This window comes from Nyctereutes procyonoides, unplaced genomic scaffold (genome assembly GCF_905146905.1).
Source record: "Nyctereutes procyonoides isolate TBG_1078 unplaced genomic scaffold, NYPRO_anot_genome, whole genome shotgun sequence".
Classification (NCBI taxonomy): Eukaryota; Metazoa; Chordata; class Mammalia; order Carnivora; family Canidae; genus Nyctereutes; species Nyctereutes procyonoides.
Window position 1 is genome coordinate 61,591,494 of NW_026575126.1, and position 17,613 is coordinate 61,609,106.

The 17,613-nt window shown below is 56.1% G+C and overlaps 1 protein-coding gene across 1 annotated transcript in view; it reads left to right on the forward strand.

The window, feature by feature from the left end:
- The first annotated feature begins 9,391 nt into the window (after positions 1-9,391).
- Positions 9,392-17,613, forward strand: part of FAM20C (FAM20C golgi associated secretory pathway kinase) — a 47,673-nt gene continuing 39,451 nt past the window's right edge. The window contains exons 1-2 of the mRNA XM_055340851.1: positions 9,392-9,990; positions 11,845-12,023. Coding sequence (XP_055196826.1) covers positions 9,392-9,990; positions 11,845-12,023 — 778 coding nt within the window. The remainder of the gene's footprint in view (positions 9,991-11,844; positions 12,024-17,613) is intronic.

Here is a 17,613-nt window from a genome sequence, read left to right on the forward strand (position 1 = left end):
ACTCTGAGCACCAGTGATGGTGTGTAAAAGGCATTAGGCACTTCCAAGGCAGCTTGCCACATACACATCCCTTTCAGAGCAGAGAAACTGAGGCCCCAGAAATGTATCCATATGCTCATCATCACTTTGCCAGTGAGAGATGGACCCGGCTGAACCCAGGTCTGCAGGGCTCCCTGCCCCACCTGGCCTCAGGTGGCCCCAGCCAGCTGTGCCCACAGCCTCCCTCCAACCACCTAGTCTTGCCCCAATGTATACACAGCTATAGGAGACAGTGTGTGACTCTGCAGGCCTTGCTTCCTCATAAAAAGCAGTAACAGGAACTCTGCTTTGTAAAGGTGATTCGCTATGTGGCTGCTCTTGGTGGCTGTTGGCTGCTCCCACCACCAGGTCCTCTGTCCTTCCAGGGCTTGCATCTGGGGTCCCATCTGGACAGGTGACAGGGCCTGGGCGGGGGGAGCTGCCTCCTTGTTTTCAGAGGCCAGTGTCTGCAGGATAAGGAGTCCTCTTCCACACCTGAGGCCGACTCAGCTATGTGCCCAGGCAAGACCTGGCTCCCTGACAGCAGGAAGAGGCCTGAGGCCCCCTGACCCCTTCCCATTATGCCCTGGGTGCCCAGTCTTGCTGAGGGCTCAGGAAGCAGAGGCTCTGGTCATTTTTTGAAATATTTCAGATTATTGTAATTTGCTGATTTCTAAGTTCAGGGATTATTGTAAGCAGCTTCTTGGTATGAGTTCCAGGGTGACAAGGTTATGTGGAGCCTTCCGGCAGGGCCCTGTCTGGCTTATTCCTCTATCCCTTGAATCCCTAGCAGAGGGCCTGGCACACAGTAGGTGCTCAGCAAACAATGGCAGACTTGAACAGATCTGGGTGATCTGTACTCCCCCTCATCCTCGCCAGACTGAGTGCCCCAGACGCTGGGTGGGTGGTGTGACAAGACACAATGAATATAAGGCAAGTAGGGTCCCAGCCTCCAGAAGAAAGCACCTGTCACTGCAGGAAATAACACTCATCAAGACAGTCCCGAGAAGGTGAAGCTCAAACCGGGGCCTCAGGAGATGAATGAGAGAAGGCAGTGCAGGGTGACCTTAGAAGCAGGGGTCACTTTGGCCAGAGCAGACATCAGCCTGGTCCCAGCCCTATTGAGCCACCAGGGTCTTTCCAACAGACTCAGCCCAGATCTTCAAGCACGTGCTCCTTCTTTCCTGTCTCCAGGGGCTGACAACGTGGACTCAGGGATTCTCCACGGGATCACGCATTACCCATAAGCGTCCTACTGGTCACTAAGTGTGGCTCCCATGACCAAAGGGTGACACATCATGAGAATCTTCCAGGACTCAAATGTGTGCTCTTCCACGGAGCTACGGAAAGAGCCCTGGGCCGCAGCCGATGTATAAACTTGGGTCCTAGCTGGGAGGCGCAGCGTTTGCCATATGATTAGGGATTACAGCTGCTTTTTGCTTCATTGACACCAGTTGAGTCGGCTGAGGGCAGTTTGGTTAACCGTCAGTGAGCACATTTTCATATTTGTAACCTGTACCAACCTGATAGCTGGTTAAGAACTACATATTGAGTATCTGGACTGTGAGTCACCCTACCCCCGCAATCAAGACTGGTGTGTGCTCCCTGCCTTCTGCCCCATGAATCTCTACATTCGCTCTATTTTCCATCAGGGAAAGTGTGATGATTTTATAAATTCGAGGGCATTGTTTTATCATGTAAGATTATGACTGCAAACCCACTCTCCTCCATGACACAGGTAGAGACACAAGGTATGGCCATGGCCTTTCAAGAATGCCTTGTTGTGTTGAGTTACTTCCTTCTGCAGGCAGTGGTGGGAAGCTTGGGTCTGGCCCTACCTGGCTCAGAGCAGGACACACAGTGAATTTTTTCATCATGCTCCTTCCGAGGTGGATGGAAATAAAGTGATGGGACTAAGTATGTGGCATGGAAATGGAAATGGAAAGTCAGACCTCACATAAATGATGTCAGGTGGCAACAGGGTATGCAGAACATGGAAGCAGGATGAGGGGTAACAAGTGAAGGTGTGAAGATCTAAAACAAATGAGGGAGCAAGCCCATAGACTTCTGGGCAAACAGTCCTTCAACAGCTCGTGCAAAGGCCCTGGGGTAGGTACCTGCTTGCCTAGGAAATAGAGGAGAGAGAAATACAGGACAAGTCAGAGAGGTAGGGTGGAGGCAGATCCAGGATGGCCTTGCAGGCCATGGGCAGTGCTTTGGATGGAGAGTAACTGAAGGGCTTTGAGCAGAAAACCAACATGTTTCATTTGTCTTAATAGGATCACTCTGATGCCATCTGCAGTATACAGCAGGGGGTGGGGTGGGCAGGGCAAGGACAGAAGCCAGGAGACCAGGGAAGAGGCTATCCCATCAGTCCAGGCAATCAACGCCAGCTTCAATCGGCCCTGGAGGTAGCAAGAACATGTTTTGAAAACTGCATTAACAGGCTTTATGTCCAAGGTGATTCCAAGATATCTTGGCCCAGGAAAATATCTGACCAGGAGGAGTATTGTGGCAGCAGGGGGACTTTGGTAGTGGACATACTGGGTTTGAGATTTTCATCGGTCATCCCAGCGGAGAAAGCCACTAGGGTGAGTTCTGCAGGGGCAGATGTGGGGCTGCCAGTGCACTGATATTTAGTGGGACTGGAGGAGACACCAGGGTGCATGGAGACAGGGCTCCTGGGCCTGAACTCACATCTCCAAGTGCAGGATCCAGCCATGGGACTGCCCAGTGAGGGCGGCAGAGATGCAGTGGGAGGTTGGAGGGGATTGGGATCTTCTCAGTGGTCTGGATCTCGGGGTCAGAGTCGGGGAGATGGGGAGAAAGAGCCCTGGAAGCCCAAGCCCATGGGGGCACGGCCACACATGTGTTTCAGAAGCTCCTCCTAGTTGAGTGGAGTGTTTATAACAAACCTCTGGTGAGTGGATGGAGCAGCAGATCTGAGAGAGGCAATTTCCGACCCTTCCTGGTTTGCCAAGCTGTTTTAACATTGATAAGTATGGAATTTTACAAAGTGGATTTTCAGCACCTACAAAATGATCACAGGATTTTTCTCCTTCATCTGTGAAGTGAACGAAGCGCTCACTGCTTAGAGATGGGATGGCCTTATCTGGGGTGTCTGAAGTGGCCGGTGACTTCCCATCCTTCTCATCCACTTTGGAGCAGTTTCCATAACATATTAAGTATCTGTTCGTTAAGTGTCTGATAAAGGTCAGGCAACACGGGCCTGACTTTTAAATAAATAAATAAATATTTGACCATTTTCAACTTCTCCCACAATGAGGAGTCTAGCACCATTTTCTAGGCCTTCCTTTGAATCTTTTTTAAAAAACACACCTTTTGTTTGTACCTTCAAGCTGGTGCAGGTGGCACCATCTCTTTAGGGACTCTGCAGCCAGTCCCACTCCCAGCCCTATGCCTCTCTCGGCCTTACCTCTCACCGCCTACCCCCACCTCTTCCATCTCTGAGCGGCCTCCAGCACTGCTCACTTGCTAATAGCTGTGCTTTTGGTTTGCTCTGCATTAATTCATCCCTTCTTTATTTGGGATTTTTAAAGATTGCTCTTCTAGTTTCTTGGAACAAAAAAAGCTCAGTTCATGTACGTTTGGTCGTTAGCATGTTGGAGTGAGTGTGGTCATCACCCCAACCTCCCTCTGAGCACCCTTCAGTGGCTGCCTGCGGGTTCAATGGGTGCTGCTCTTACTTGCTTTCATTTTAAAATGAAAAGTGTGCAAATTCTCTTCTGGCTTCCTTCATAAGCCCCAAATTATATATGAGCGTTGTTATTTATGGTATTTATTTCCAGGTAGAAATATTTTTAAAGGTGAGCTCTTGTTTTTATTAAACTGTGCTGTGTTGAGTGAGCAGACTGCAGATCATGTATGCATATGCTTCTGCATGAATGTGTGTATCATATGTACGTACACTCGGTGAACAGACTGCAGATTATCTGCCTTTGCAATTTCTTGACATTTTCCTTATGGTCCACAGATGGTCAGTTTTTATGGCTATTCCATGTATGATATATATAAATCGTGTATTTGAGGAATCCAAGATATACAAAATAAAGTCGAGCTTTTTTATTGCTTTCTTTGTTCATTTTTGGCTTTTTGAACTGTTGCTTTAAATTAGGACAAAGAAACCCTATTTTCCAAAGACCCCCGATGCTGCAGATGAATGGGCCAGAGGCTCCTCCTGGTCCACTGAATGCTTCCCCACTCCCCCTGCTCCAAGCTGCCTCAGGAGACCCTTAAACCCAGAATGGAGGGACACTGGTCTCAGCTCGCCTTCTCCTGGGGAGGGGGCCATCTCTCCTGGTGGTGGCGCGTCCCTGTGTAAGCTCTGCTGGCCCATTATCCCATCACCCCTGCCTGACAAGTCCAGTTCCACGTTCCCTGATTCCACCAGACAAAAATTAAAACCGCACATCCCATGATGCCTGAACACAGGTGCCCAGTGAAGCCCATGTCCTGCTCCTCCTCCCTGCTGCCTGCCCGCCCCCAGCTCCCAGAATAGCCTGTGGCCAAGGCTGGCCTGTGGTAAACAGCCCCAGAAGCTTCCCCAGTGGGTCCTGGATGAGTAATCCCTAGGAAAACATCGAAGGGTATGAGAGGTGTAGGTGCCAGGACCTAGTGGGTGGGTCCCTCTGGGCCTCCCTCCTGCACCCTCCTGGAATGTTCTCTAGTCATTTGGGCAGGAAAACCAGTCATCCTTCCCTGATGGGCCTGGAGCTTCCAGGACAGTCTTTCTCCAGCAGCTCTGTCTCTTCACCTCATTGCACACCCCCCTCCCGCCCTTCATCCTTGTGGTGGGGGCTCCATGTCACGGTGACCACCGTACTGACCCGCCCTCCATCCACACCGCCCTCCATCCCTCACACAACCGTCACCATTATGCCTGTCCTACACTGCCGCTCTTCTTGGACCTCACCTCAGTCACCCACAGGAGCCCTGTATCCATGGTGGTTCTCAGCCAGGCCAGCTGTGGCTTCCCACAGCCAGGGGGATGTTCAGGGTGCGAGGCTCACCTCCTCTGTGCTTTAACCAGGACTGAGGACTGACTGGCCGCTGGGGGAATCTGGGCAGACTTCTCGGCTGCCCTAAGCACATTAGAGCAAGCGGCATCTCCTCCTGTTGCCTGTCCCCAGGGATCCAGCCACAAAACCCAAAGACCCAAAGTCCACAGTCCTGGGCCTGTGCCCAGGCCACGTGCTCTCTCTCTGCCTGGAAAACACCTCCCTCCACCAGCCACCGGGGAACTCCATCTGTCCTCTGGCTCAGACCCTGTCATCCTCACTGCTGCAGCCCATCGCTTTCTCCTTGCCCCTGGGAGGCCTCCCGGGCAGATGTCATTGGATGGCACCCTGGGGACTGTACTCTCACTGAGGCATCCTCAGAAACCCAGAGCCCAAGAGTCCAGGCCCTCTAGCTGGTCTAAATGGGAGGTTGGTCCTGCCTTGACCCCAGCCACCGTCCCATTTCTACACTCCCTCCCGCACAAAGTTCTTCAAAAGTCACGTCTGCCCTATGGTCCCCACCACCCTCTGCTTCACTCAGGACTCCTGCCTGCCTCACCTGGCCCCACCAGGGCCCTGTGGGTAAGACCACCAGCAGGCCGACATGGCTTGGGGTGCTCCTTGTCTGCCTACCAGATGGGTCACCTCCCTCCTGGCCTCAGGGGCAGAGGTCCCAGGGCCCAAGTCTCGGTCCTGCCACCCATTCTTTCCTGACCCTTTGCGCACGACCTATGGCTCTGTGTACACCGGCAACTCACAGTCCAAAATCAGACTCCTCAACCCTAGCACCCAAACCTGGTCTTCCAGGGCCCATCCTGGGGCACTCCCCTTCCTTACCCATGGCAGATTCTTTATTCTATTTTCAAATGTCTGAGCCCAGGACATGGGGAGCCCACCCCACCCGGGTCTGACCTGCCACCTCCCACCTTTACGTGGCTGTGCTGCTGTTGCCATGTGGGCACAGCCCCAAGCCAGCCTTTCCTGCCCTGGGGCTACCACGTCTCTCTGTCTCTATCGTCTGGTGGCTGCTGGCCTCCTGTGGGTTGCCCTAGCCTGCTGTCTCCATCACTCAATTCCAACCTTGAGGAAACTGCCAGACATCATCCCATCCTAGGACCGTGTCACCTTCAGCCCCCCACCCAGACCCCATTCACACAGACCTCCAAGTTGCTTATTCCTTCATGTGCACATTTCTGACCAAATGTCACTTTCTCAGGGGTCTCCCTTCACCTCAGCCAGAATGTCCAATTCACTCTCTCCGCTGTACCAATTTGATTTTCGACATAATTCTTGTTACCACCTGACTTATTTTACATCGGCTCATTGGAGCTCCAGCCCCCAGAACTGTTCCCTGGTCTCTGACAGGGCCTCATGTCAGTCTCCTGTAGCCCTTCCCAGAGTAGCCCAGCCTGGCCCCCAGGCCTTTGTACAGAGACCATAAGGCAGAAGCCTGAGGAGCTTCAGGCACTATGTGCATGTGTGCATGTGTGTCTGTGTGCATCTGTCTGTGTATATGTGTGTCTGAATGTGCCTCTCTGTCTGTGTTTGTGTGTGTTTGTTTTTTGTGATTTCCACAGATAAATGGATTGAACCAAATCAAATTACTCCTCAGAGCAAAGTATAAAGACACTAGGCATAAAAATTCAGCCAAGTGTTTTCATGGTCCGTCCCCTACAGCATGTGCTCCGTTTTCAAAGGCCATTTCATGTGTGCACCTTAGCTTGCTAACACCTGACCCCAAGTTGGATGGTGGCTTGTGGTCTGCTCTGAGCATCTGCTCTGCACCAGGACAGAGTTGTGAACAAGGCATCATGGAAGGCTCCTACTTAGTGGGGCATGTGCCTTTTAGGGGAGACAGACCATAAACAAAAACGGATGTTGCCTTCCAATAGTGGTGTTGCTAGGAAAATAGAATGGTGGGACATTGAGGGAAGGGGGTGAGGATACTTTGAAACCATCTGGTCAGCGAGATAATGCTTCTTCAAGGTGATAGTTGAAATGAACCAAGGACTATGCAAGGGAGCCATCCAGTGGTGAACAGAAGTCCAACTAAGCTCCCCAAAGAATTTAGCAGGGGAGGGGCATGAAAATAAGCTCCCCTCTACATGATGTCTACGGTTCATAGGGTCAGGCCACCCCACAGCCACCCTGAGGACATGGACCAGGGGACTGCTGAGGCAGCCAGAGGCTACAGAATCCCAAGGCCAAGGAAGCTCTGTGGAGCTCAGGGTCCTGCTCCCTTCGTGAAAGGGAGCCTCCATCTCAGCGTGGACGCCGTCTCCTTGGCCTCTCTGGGTAACCTTGCCCAAAGTGACCTCTTTGGCACACAAATGGCGCCGTCAGTGTGGGAAGGAGGGGGAGCTCCATCTCCAGATCAGATCCACGCTCACACTCTGCCCGTCCAACTTCCATTTCCAGCTCCAGAAGGGCTGAGTGACCTCTTCACTTACTTCACTGACCAGCTGGGTGGGGACTCCTCTTCTTCACCACAAGCAGCTAGTGGGTGCCTACTGCATGTTGGGCCCTGGGCCAGACACAGAAGTGCTGTTAAAGCAGGTAAGGGGAAACTGAAGTCCAGAGAGGGCAGGGAGATGCCCAGGCAGCACCGCAAGTGCACGAGACAGTAGGGGCTCCCCGCCAGGCCCCCCACCAGAGACTGCTTCTCCACAGAGAGGCTGAAAATTCACAGTGCCTTGAGGGCATGGGGCAGACAGCCTGTTTGCTTGGCTGCGGATGTGTTTGGACTGCCTTCCCCGGCCAGGGTCACTTACCCTTCTCACCAGGACTTTAGACATTCACATGAATATTCCCCACTGGGGGCCCAGATGAGGCCACGTAGAAGTGGCCCGCCCCTGGGTATGGGTGGGTGATTCTGCGCGTAGGAAGCAAATGGCACACACACACCAGCCAGGGAGGTGCGGCCTCTGCAAACGCCAGGTATCTCTCAGTGCCAGGCGAATCCTAGCACGGGGGCGCCCGCGCCACCAGAGTTAAGGCGCAGGCGTGTCCCCTTGGGGTGGGGTGAGGCCCGGCCGGGCGCAGGGGCAGCTCCGGCATCCCCTCCGGATTTGCTACTGGGCCGAATACCGAGCTCCTCGCGTTTCTTTCGCGGCGGCGCCGGGGCTCCCCCTCCTTCCCCCGCCGGCAGCGGGGCGCGCGGGGGCCTCCCGAGGCGGGGGCGGGGGGCACAAGGTCGCCGCCCGGCGGGGAGCTCATCCGGCGGCGCAGACGCCCGGAGGCTCCGGGGAGGGACTTGGCCTGGGCTCTGGCCCTCGGCTCATCTGGGGAGGAGCCGCGCGGCTGCAGCTGGCGGCCGCCGGCCCGGGCAGGCGGAGGTGCCGCGAGCGGCGGCCCGGCCCGGGGGACCCCCCACCCCCCCCCCCAGCGCCCGCGCCCGCTCCCCGTCCCGCAGGAGCCGGCTCGCTGCGCCCGCGCGCCCGGGCCTTCGTCTCTCGGGTCTCTCCGTCTTCGCTCGGCAGCCGCGGGAAGGAGGCGCCCTCTCCTCCGCGGGCCCGGAGCTGCAGAGGCAGCGCGGGGCGCGGCCGAGGGGAGGAGAAAGAGGGAGCGGAGTCGGCTCGGGTCTGGCCGTGCCTCGCGGGGCGGCGTCTCCGCCAATCTGCGGGCGCTGACGCGGGGGGCGGCTCCGCGGCTCTCGGATATCTGCCGGCCCGGGCGCGGGGCGCCGAGAGGCTCCGCCGCGCGGGCGCTGCGCTCGGGGGACGGCCGCTGCACCTGCCTGGGGACCTCCCCGGCCGCTCCGTGCGCCCCCGGCCCTGTGCCCGCCCCCGCCCTGTCCCCGCCGTCCTGCGCCCGGCTCCCCCTCCAGGTCCCCTCCTCCGGGCCGCAGCGGGAGGGAGACCAGCCTTGCCCGGAGGAGCCGCCCCTTCTCCGCCGGGCCGGCCCACGGAGCGGCGGAGGGGACTGCGCCGAGCCGTCTCACCGCCGCCCCCAGGCCGCCGCGCCCTGGCCTAGATGGGCCGCAGCGTCGGGCCCCCGCGCGCCGGATGAGCGCAGAGACCCCAAGCCGGCCGCTGCGTGCGTGCGGCCTCGCCGGGCTGCGCACCCAGCTCCGCGGACGAGGGCCGCTGGGCCCGGCCGCCGAGGGCGCGGCCGCTCCGGAGAGGCGAGGGGGAACGGCCCCCGAGATGGCCCGGCGAGCGGGCTCTTCGGCGGTGGGCGCCCCACACGTGGTGCGCGCCGGGGGACAGCCCTGGAGCTGGTAGCCGGCCGCCGCCAGATGGACCTTGACCTGTGCCTCGGCACTGCGTTCGTGCCAAGCCGAGACTAGCCGGGGCCCGGGCGGAGCGCGCCCCGGGAGGGCTCCCGGAGTCCCAGGCGGCCTCGCCCGCGCGGCCATGAAGATGATCCTGGTGCGCAGGTTCCGCGTGCTCATCCTGATGGTGTTCCTGGTGGCCTGCGCGCTGCACATCGTGCTGGACTTGCTGCCCAAGCTGGAGCGGCGCGCCGTGCGGCCCTCGGGGGAGCCCGGGTGCTCGTGCGCGCAGCCCGCGGTGGAGGCGGCTGCGCCGGGCTGGGCCAAGGCGCGGGGACGCCCGGGGGAGCCCGCTTCCGCGGCGGGCGACGGGGGCTGGCCCAACAAACACACGCTGCGTATCCTGCAGGACTTTAGCTCCGACCCTTCCTCCAACCTCACGTCCCACTCGCTGGAGAAACTGCCGGCCGCGGCCGACCCGGCCGAAGGCGCCTTGCAGGGGCAGGATCCCGGCCGGCCCCGGCCCCGCGATGCCGCGCACCGGCCACTGCTCCGAGACCCCGGGCCGCGCCGGTCGGTGCCGCCCCCTGGCCCGAGCGGGGACAGCTCTCTCCTGGCGAAGCTGTTCGCACACCCGCTCTACCAGGTGTCCGTTCCACCGCTCACCGAGGACGACGTCCTCTTCAATGTGAACAGTGACATCAGGTTCAACCCCAAGGCGGCCGCTGAGAATCCTGACTGGTGAGTGAGGCCGGAGGCCGCTCAGGGTGGGTGCCTGCAGGCCCCGAACCCTCAAGCAGCCATCAGCCTGTGCTCCCCTTCCCCGCAGATGCCCTTGCACATCCAGGCATTGTTTAAAGAGGCGTAGGGGCTCAGGAACCCCCAGGGGGCATGGACCCCTGTGGCAGAGTCCCCACCCTGGCAAGGAGAGCTCTGTGGGGCGGGGCAGCATGCCGCCTCCTACTCAGGGCAGTGCCTTTGTCTCTGGAGTGACTGCCTCCTTGAGAAGGGCCTCTGGGTGGTTTGGGAGCTGCTCCCTGTGGAGTCAAGGGAGGGTCAGTGCTGACTCTATAGCAGAGCAGTTGCTGGCCTGCAAAGTCCTGGTCACTGGCTCTGGAAACTAAGTCAGGTAATGCATGCCCAAGCTGGCAAGGGAGCGAATGAGAGACAGAGACTGCCCCTAACCTTTCCCTGGGGAGCTGCTGGCTGCTAGGATTTTAGATTCTCGGCGACATTTCTCTGGTGGACACGTCAGGAAAGTCTGCAAAAGCCTAATGAGCCTTGTAAGCCAGCCGCTGAGAACAAAATTAGCAGAGGGGCGTGCTGGCCCCAATGAGGCATAACAAAAGGGCTCTCCCAGCCAGGGTGCAGACAGCAGCTGCCCTTGGAACCGTGCCAGCTGCGTTGGGTGACAGCTTCATAAAAGGTGAGAAGCATCCTCAGGAGCATCGCTTTAAACTGTCCTGGTTTAAACAGGACACCCCCCCCCCACGCCCTCCTCAGCCACACAGATCAGAATAAACGGATGCTACAGCCCAGAGTAGTGAAATATTAACTAGCAGCAAGGCCAGAATAAATACCTACCTGCAAAAGGTTACCCAAGGAACTCAGGGGGAAGGTTAGCTTTCCAAAACATCTTATAAAAATCCTTTCTACCCTGAAATTTGACCAGGCCCAGGCTTTTCTGTCTAAATACACCAAGGTGCTTGGTGGCCTCTGAGCTTTGTCTGCTGGCCAGGTTCAAGGAAATGCTTAGAAACTTGAGAATCAGAGCAGTGACCTAGGCCTGGGGCTCTTCCCAGGAGAGACAGCCCAGGGCTGGGGGTCAGTGATGTGGCCTCTGGGGGACAGGACCCGGGGCCAGAGGGCCTCATCCGTAGGTGAATTAGGGTTAAGACAGGTTCCACTTTCCCTCCAGCCCAGCCGCAAATAGGCTCTGTCCTCCCCCAGACTGGCCCCTCAACTCCAGAGATGTGAGGAGGGCCCACGTGGGCGGCAGGTCCTCACTTTAGGCCTCAGCTGGAGTGAGTGCCTGACTCTTTCCTCTCTCCCCACCCAAGACTGCTCTCGTTAAAATCAAATTTAGCTTCTTGCATCATTTCTACGCTTGGTTGTTGGAACCAAAACAGAGCGTCCAGGGAAGGTTTCTGACAGGCGGGGCATGTCTGTGATGTGCACACAGCTCGGGGTCAAAGATGGCTTGCTTGTCTGCCCCCAGGAAGAAGTGACAGCCTCCCATACCCCAAGCTGACATAACACTTGTTGGGCTGTTTTCGTGACCCCAGGACAGACGCGGTAGGGCCTGGCACTGATGTTCTGGGCTCAGTCTTGATTTAGTTATAGCTGTCTGGGCGTCTCCCGAGGGTAAGTAAGAATTACAGTTTAGATATGTTATTAGTTAGTAGAACAACAGCCGCGGAAAAAGTACAGGGTGTCCGCAGGGTCCTGTCTGAGCAGAGGCATCTTTGAATAAATCTGCATTTGTTTAGATCCAAAGTTAAAACCTTGGCATTGGCACCAACTCCCTCCTATTCATCCAGATTTTACCACTCTGTTCTTTCCCTGCTGATTCCGGGTCACCTTCATTTTCTGTAGGCCACGTGAAGGCACTGAAAATGAAGAATTCTTGCCCACGGGGGAGGCGGCAGTGGACTCCTACCCCAACTGGCTTAAGTTCCACATCGGCATTAACCGGTACGAGCTCTACTCCAGACACAACCCTGCGATCGAAGCCCTGCTGCGCGACCTGAGTGCTCAGAAGATAACCAGTGTCGGTAGGTGCCCTCACTGTGCTTCTCAATGGGGTAGGGTCTGCTGGGTCGGGGCTGGCTTTCCTGTGGAGGAGAACTGGGAAGCCATGGCTCCTTGCTGGAACATTACCTCCTGGAGTGATTTATGAGGGCAGCCTTCTAGAGGGACAAGCTTGTGAGGCCTGTAAAGGAGGGGAGGGATACCTCTGAGCAAGGCCAGTGAGGGAGGCAGAGGTGCTGTCGCGTTCTGCAGGGGCGAGGAAGGAGCAGGCACCCCTGCTGACTGGGGCGCCTCCCTCGGCACAGCAGGAAGACAGCGGGCAGAGCTCAGAGACCCGCTCTGCCCTGCTCCTGCCGTTTCCATGCACAGGGAGTGACCAGGGCTCAGCTCTGCTAGGGTGGAGGCCCATGCGCTTAGTAATTCAGAGGCAATATCACCGAGTACTTTGGGATCTGCTGAATTGGACAAAAAAAGGCATCCAATTACTGATTTCAGGGAAATGTGTCAGCAGCAGTTTCTGAGCACGGAGGTTTGGGGCCATTGTTCTCAGGCCTGTAGGCGATCATTTGTGAAGATCCTCATTAGTCACCGTGGCTTCCAAGAGGCAGTGAGGGAAGGGCTGAGGCCCTGGGGTGGAGGGAACAGTCTGGGGGCTTTGCAGGAAGCTGGGCTGAGTTCACACCGCGGGAAGGCGTGGAGGGAGGCCAGTCGGGGGTAACGCGAGTGTAGGCCCCCACCCACCCTGTGCTGCGGAGCAGACAGTCCGAGACACTGTCTTCTTGGCATTCCCCTAAGCAATGCTGATGCCCTGGGGCTCGGTCCAGCTGCTGACACAGGGGAGTGCAGCTGACAAGTGGGTTTTCCAGAGCTCTTTAAGGACTGTGTTTGGCTCGCTCTGCCCAGTACTGAGGTGTCTGCTGGGCATCTACTTGCTGTGTAGCCTCTCTCTAGCCTGTGATTGCTCACCCTTGGGAAGGGGAGCAAACAGGAAGAAGCTGGTGTTTCCTCTCTTAGCTGGCTGCACCTCCCCGACCCCCATCCTGCCTCGGCCTTCCCCGTGAGAAGCTCAGCCTCCCTCCTGCCATGTGCACAACACAGACCATCCCGTGGACAGCCACGGCCAGGGTGCCCCTTTCACTCCTGATAATAGACGAGGCCAGTATCCAGGGCGTTGACTCACTGGTTCATCCACTCAGCAGATTTTCTTGAACATCTCCTGGATGTCAGGCCACTTTCTGGGTAGCGGGTTGAGGATGAACGAACCTCAGCAGGATTGATGCTACTGACCCAAGACGTCCGGGGGCAAGCAGGACATGAACACACAATGAGGAGGCATGAATGCTTTGAGCACCATTCACATAAAATCTAGGTGACCTCCATCTAGAAGGAGGGCATGGAGCATGTTCCATAAGAAAAGATTTCTGACCCAGGGCTTAAATGAAGTACAGGCACTTGTCATAGTGGACATATCCTCCATAGGGATCTGGAGGGCTGGGGCTTCTGGGAAAATGAGAACATATTAAAATTAGAAATGTTTTTAGGGAAGTACAATGTTAAAGGAATCTGCGCTGCTGCTGTCTGTGGCACCTCTCTTTGCCTCAGTCTCCCCATCTGTCAAATGGGCTTGTGGCTACTCAGGTACATTGCATTTGTTCTAATAAGATGATGCATATGACCAAGCTTATAAATATGAACTAGTTTTTTTTTGCACTACGTGCTTGGAGGGTCACCACTCTCAAGTGCAGAGTCTGGGGTGGAGGAAGGGCTGTTGGGATTCCAAAGGCTGGCCAAGCTCACCATATCCCTCAGGGAACAAACAGCCTCCAGTTCTCCCTGGACACCCACTGTGCAGAGGACAGGGCCCAGCAGCTCAGGGAGCATCTAGAGTGAGAAGACAGGCCTCTGGGGCTCACAGGCATGTTGCCCACCCTCAGTGTCCTCCTCCCTCTGTCTCCCCAGGGGCCTGTCTTTGAGGCGCCCCCTACCCACAGTAGTCTGACTGCCCTGGGCAGTGGTGCCTAGACTGCCTGACCACAGTGGACTGAGCCTATGCCTGGGGATCCCATCCTGGCGGGATGCTTGGTGGTGTGACTGGGAATGTGTCCTTGCCCATTGTCTCTGGTGGGCTGTCTGTGTTTCTGCCACTCACGCCTGGACTGCCCTGGCCAAGCTGGTCCTGCCCAATCACCGTGTAGGACCTAATTGGTACTGGAAGGTTGACTGATTCATCTGTGTGTGGTGTGAGTCTGGGCTAGTGGATTAACCTCTATGCTCTGGTGTTCTCACATGGAACATAAAGATGGTCTAACCTAGTACCTATCATCTCTGGCTTGCAAATCTGAAATCCAAACGTAACTTGTTCAGCAAAATCTGACTCAACCTGAACTTATATGGGAGCAAAACCTAAATTGACAAAGCTATTTATAAATCCTTATTTTTCTCACTTGGAGCGAATATTCACATGTTTCTCTGAGGAAATAGGAGTGTGTTTAATTACGGAGTTCTGCCCAGACCCATTTGGGCCGTTACATAATATGTGGGATGTACACATTACCTGCGCCTTTTGTCATCTGAAATTTTTGAAATCTTTGAAATCTATGAGTACTTCTGTCCTCAGAGATTTTGATGACGGGCGTGGACCTGTGAAACCTGTATCATGGGGTTGTTGAGAGACCTCAGCGAGTGAATAGGAGAAAGAGGTCAAAACAGAGCCTAAGCTGTGTCCCTGCCAGTAGGTATATGTGTGGCACGAGGGTTTCGGGGGCAGGCCAGAGCCTCCTTGACCAGAGCAACCTGTGCTGGACAAGCCAATGGGAGGCCTCAGCCAACACTGGGCCCCACTGTCCCTGCTGCTCTGGTGTCATTGGTCAGAGGCAGACCCTTTGGAAACTGCCTTCCCAGAGAGGTCACAGTGGGTGGCTGCAGTGGGTCCCAGGTGAGTTCATGCTTGTGAAAAAGCCCTGGTCTACAGGGAGCAGCAGGAGAGGGGCTGGCCCCGGGCCAGGCTACAGGCATCCCTTGGAGATGCACACTCTCTGGGCAGAGTCTGCCCTACATCCAGTTGGATATTTTGACCAAGAACCCAACCTTCTGCTTGAGATAGCAGCCCCTGGCTGGGCCCTTGGCTTAGCAGAGCCAGCTGGGCAGGTTTGGAAATGGAGGCCCTAGCTAGGAGCTATCTGCATGGCTGTGACCCAGAGCAGGATGCAGCCTTTGAAGGCCTGGTGGTGGGGAGCCCAGGGCTGCCTCAGGGTCAGGGTTCAGCAGCGCCACCCTCCTGATCGTGAAATGGGAGAGAGACATTGAAGCCACACTGAGCCACAGTGGTGGTGTAGAGAAGAGCCTAAGTTTAAAGAACTGGAGATCCAACCCACTTCTAACACCCCTTCTGCAAGCAGAGAAACAGGCCCCGGGTTGGGGGTGGCTTGCGAATCTCTGCTCCCAGCTCAGAGCTCTGTCCCCTAGCCATCCAGCCGTAGTAGTCCCTTTAACCTCCAAGGTGTGCATCCCGCTGTTAAGTGTGAGCCCAGAAACGTTGTTGGAAGGGGGAAAAGTTGCCGCAAGGTTCCCAGAGCTTCCTGTCGGAAGGGTTCCATTAACTCTCCCCGTTCAGAACCACTTGATCCACTTCATGAAGCACGTGTGGCCTTCGGTACAGCTGCTGTGGCCGACAGAGATTTATTTATAGCCGGGCTCCTGGCTGCTTGGTAACGGCCATTCACTGCCTTTAAAGAGGCTCGGGACGTTATCTACCTCTATTCAGCTTGAAATCAGGCATGCGGTGCCTTCAGCTCGGGCCGCCGATAATTAAATTGCTATCGTGCACAATTATGGATGCAAAGAATAAATGACACAATTAACTGCTCTGTACTTGGAATCGCTTAAAAAGGAAAAGAAGTCACATAACACGGAGAGGATCCAGGCAGCCTCTGGCTGAAAGACACCCCCGTAGCTCCGTCCAGGTTGGACACAGCTGTGGTCGGTGCGTGAACAAAGGAGAACCGCTCCACAGGACCAAAGTCCCGGGCACTCAATGATCTAGCTAGGATCCAGGACTAATTGGCCGGCTAGCTTCCAGGAATAAAGACTGTCATTGGGGTAGCCCAGGGTGGGCAGCTGCCTGAGGGGCCCCCCCAGGGGGGGCACCCTGTGTAATTGGTCAGAGGCAGACTCCTTGGGAAGGCAGTTCCAGACCCAGAGACGGCACAGTGGGTGGCTGCAGTGGGTCCCTGTCTCCAGGTGCTGGCTCTCCAATAACCAAAAATGCTCAATTCACTGGAGGCATTTAGGGTCATCTGGGAGGAAGGACGTAGCCCACCCCAGACCATCCGGAAGGACGATCTGGTGCCAGCAATGCACCAGAGAAGGTGGCAAATAGCTGAGAACTTCCTCAGCTCTCCTTCCCACTGTCTAGTCCAAGATCAAGAACAAAAATCCACATGAGTGCCTGGGCACCTGCTTTTTCCATCTTGAGCAGGCCACTGGGGGTTCCAGAATCCAACAGGCATGTATTCCGATTGCGTTCCTTCTCATTCCAGGGAGGGTGCTGGTCTCCAGCTAGGGCAGCGCTCTACTCTCGAAGTAAATTTAATTATCATAACCCAAGTGAGCTGTCTTAAAGAGCTTGGCTACACCGCTGTCCAGGCTGGGGGTGGTGACAGCTCAAACACCCCAGGGGTGCCTGTGAGGGACTAAAGTTTAGTAGAGGTCTGCTAAGCAAGTAGGCAGGAGAACCCCGGCCTCAGAGCCTCTTCCGGTCCCTCACTTGGAGCAGCCCCCTCAGTGCCAGCCCTGGGTGTCCACCAATGACGGACAAGTGAACATGCACCACGCTGCTCTCTGAGGGCCCTCATCCTGGATACCCGCAGGCAGGATAAGGGGCTCTGTGTGGCAAGGGATCTAGAGCACTGGTTAGATCCCTGTCCCACCAAGGGTGAGGCATGTGGGATGGGTGGAGAAGAACAGGTGACCTCAGTGCTCCTGGCATCACAGTCCTCAAATCTGAGCCATCCTTGGCCAGGCGCTTCTTTCCTCTCACACTTAAAAATAAGGCAGTGGTTGTGAAAATATTTGGAGCACTTGCCTGACCATGATCCCTGAAGACAAACATTGATCCCACTTCCAAGACGAGGTGACAGAGGCCAAGGATAGTGACGTCAGAGGGCCCCACTGGTGGCCTGGCAGCGCCTTACCCATGGGCGTGTTTTTGTGGCCCACGAGTGTCTTAAGAATAGAATTCATTATTTAAAAATCAGGAGGTGGCTAATGAAAATATGACTTGGGGGTTCTTGTTAGAAATAGGGAGCCTGGCAGCATTGACCCTGGTTTCCACAGAGAAACAAATTGATGAGTGGGGGCTGCAGCCAGTGAGTCAGGACCCAGGTCACTTGTCCCTGCAATCACCAAGGTGTGTGACGCAGGAATAGCTGGCAGCAGAGCCCAGAGCCCTGTGTCTCCCACTATTTACACCTCCTTGGTGTGGCAGTGTTGGGGTTCCCGGCCAGGATGGCACCCCCTTTCCCTTCCCGGCTGTCTCTCTCCTCCTCAGGCTGCTCTTCGTGCTTGGTTTACTTGATGCTTCCTTGGAGGATCCTACGAAATGCAGTTCCCGTT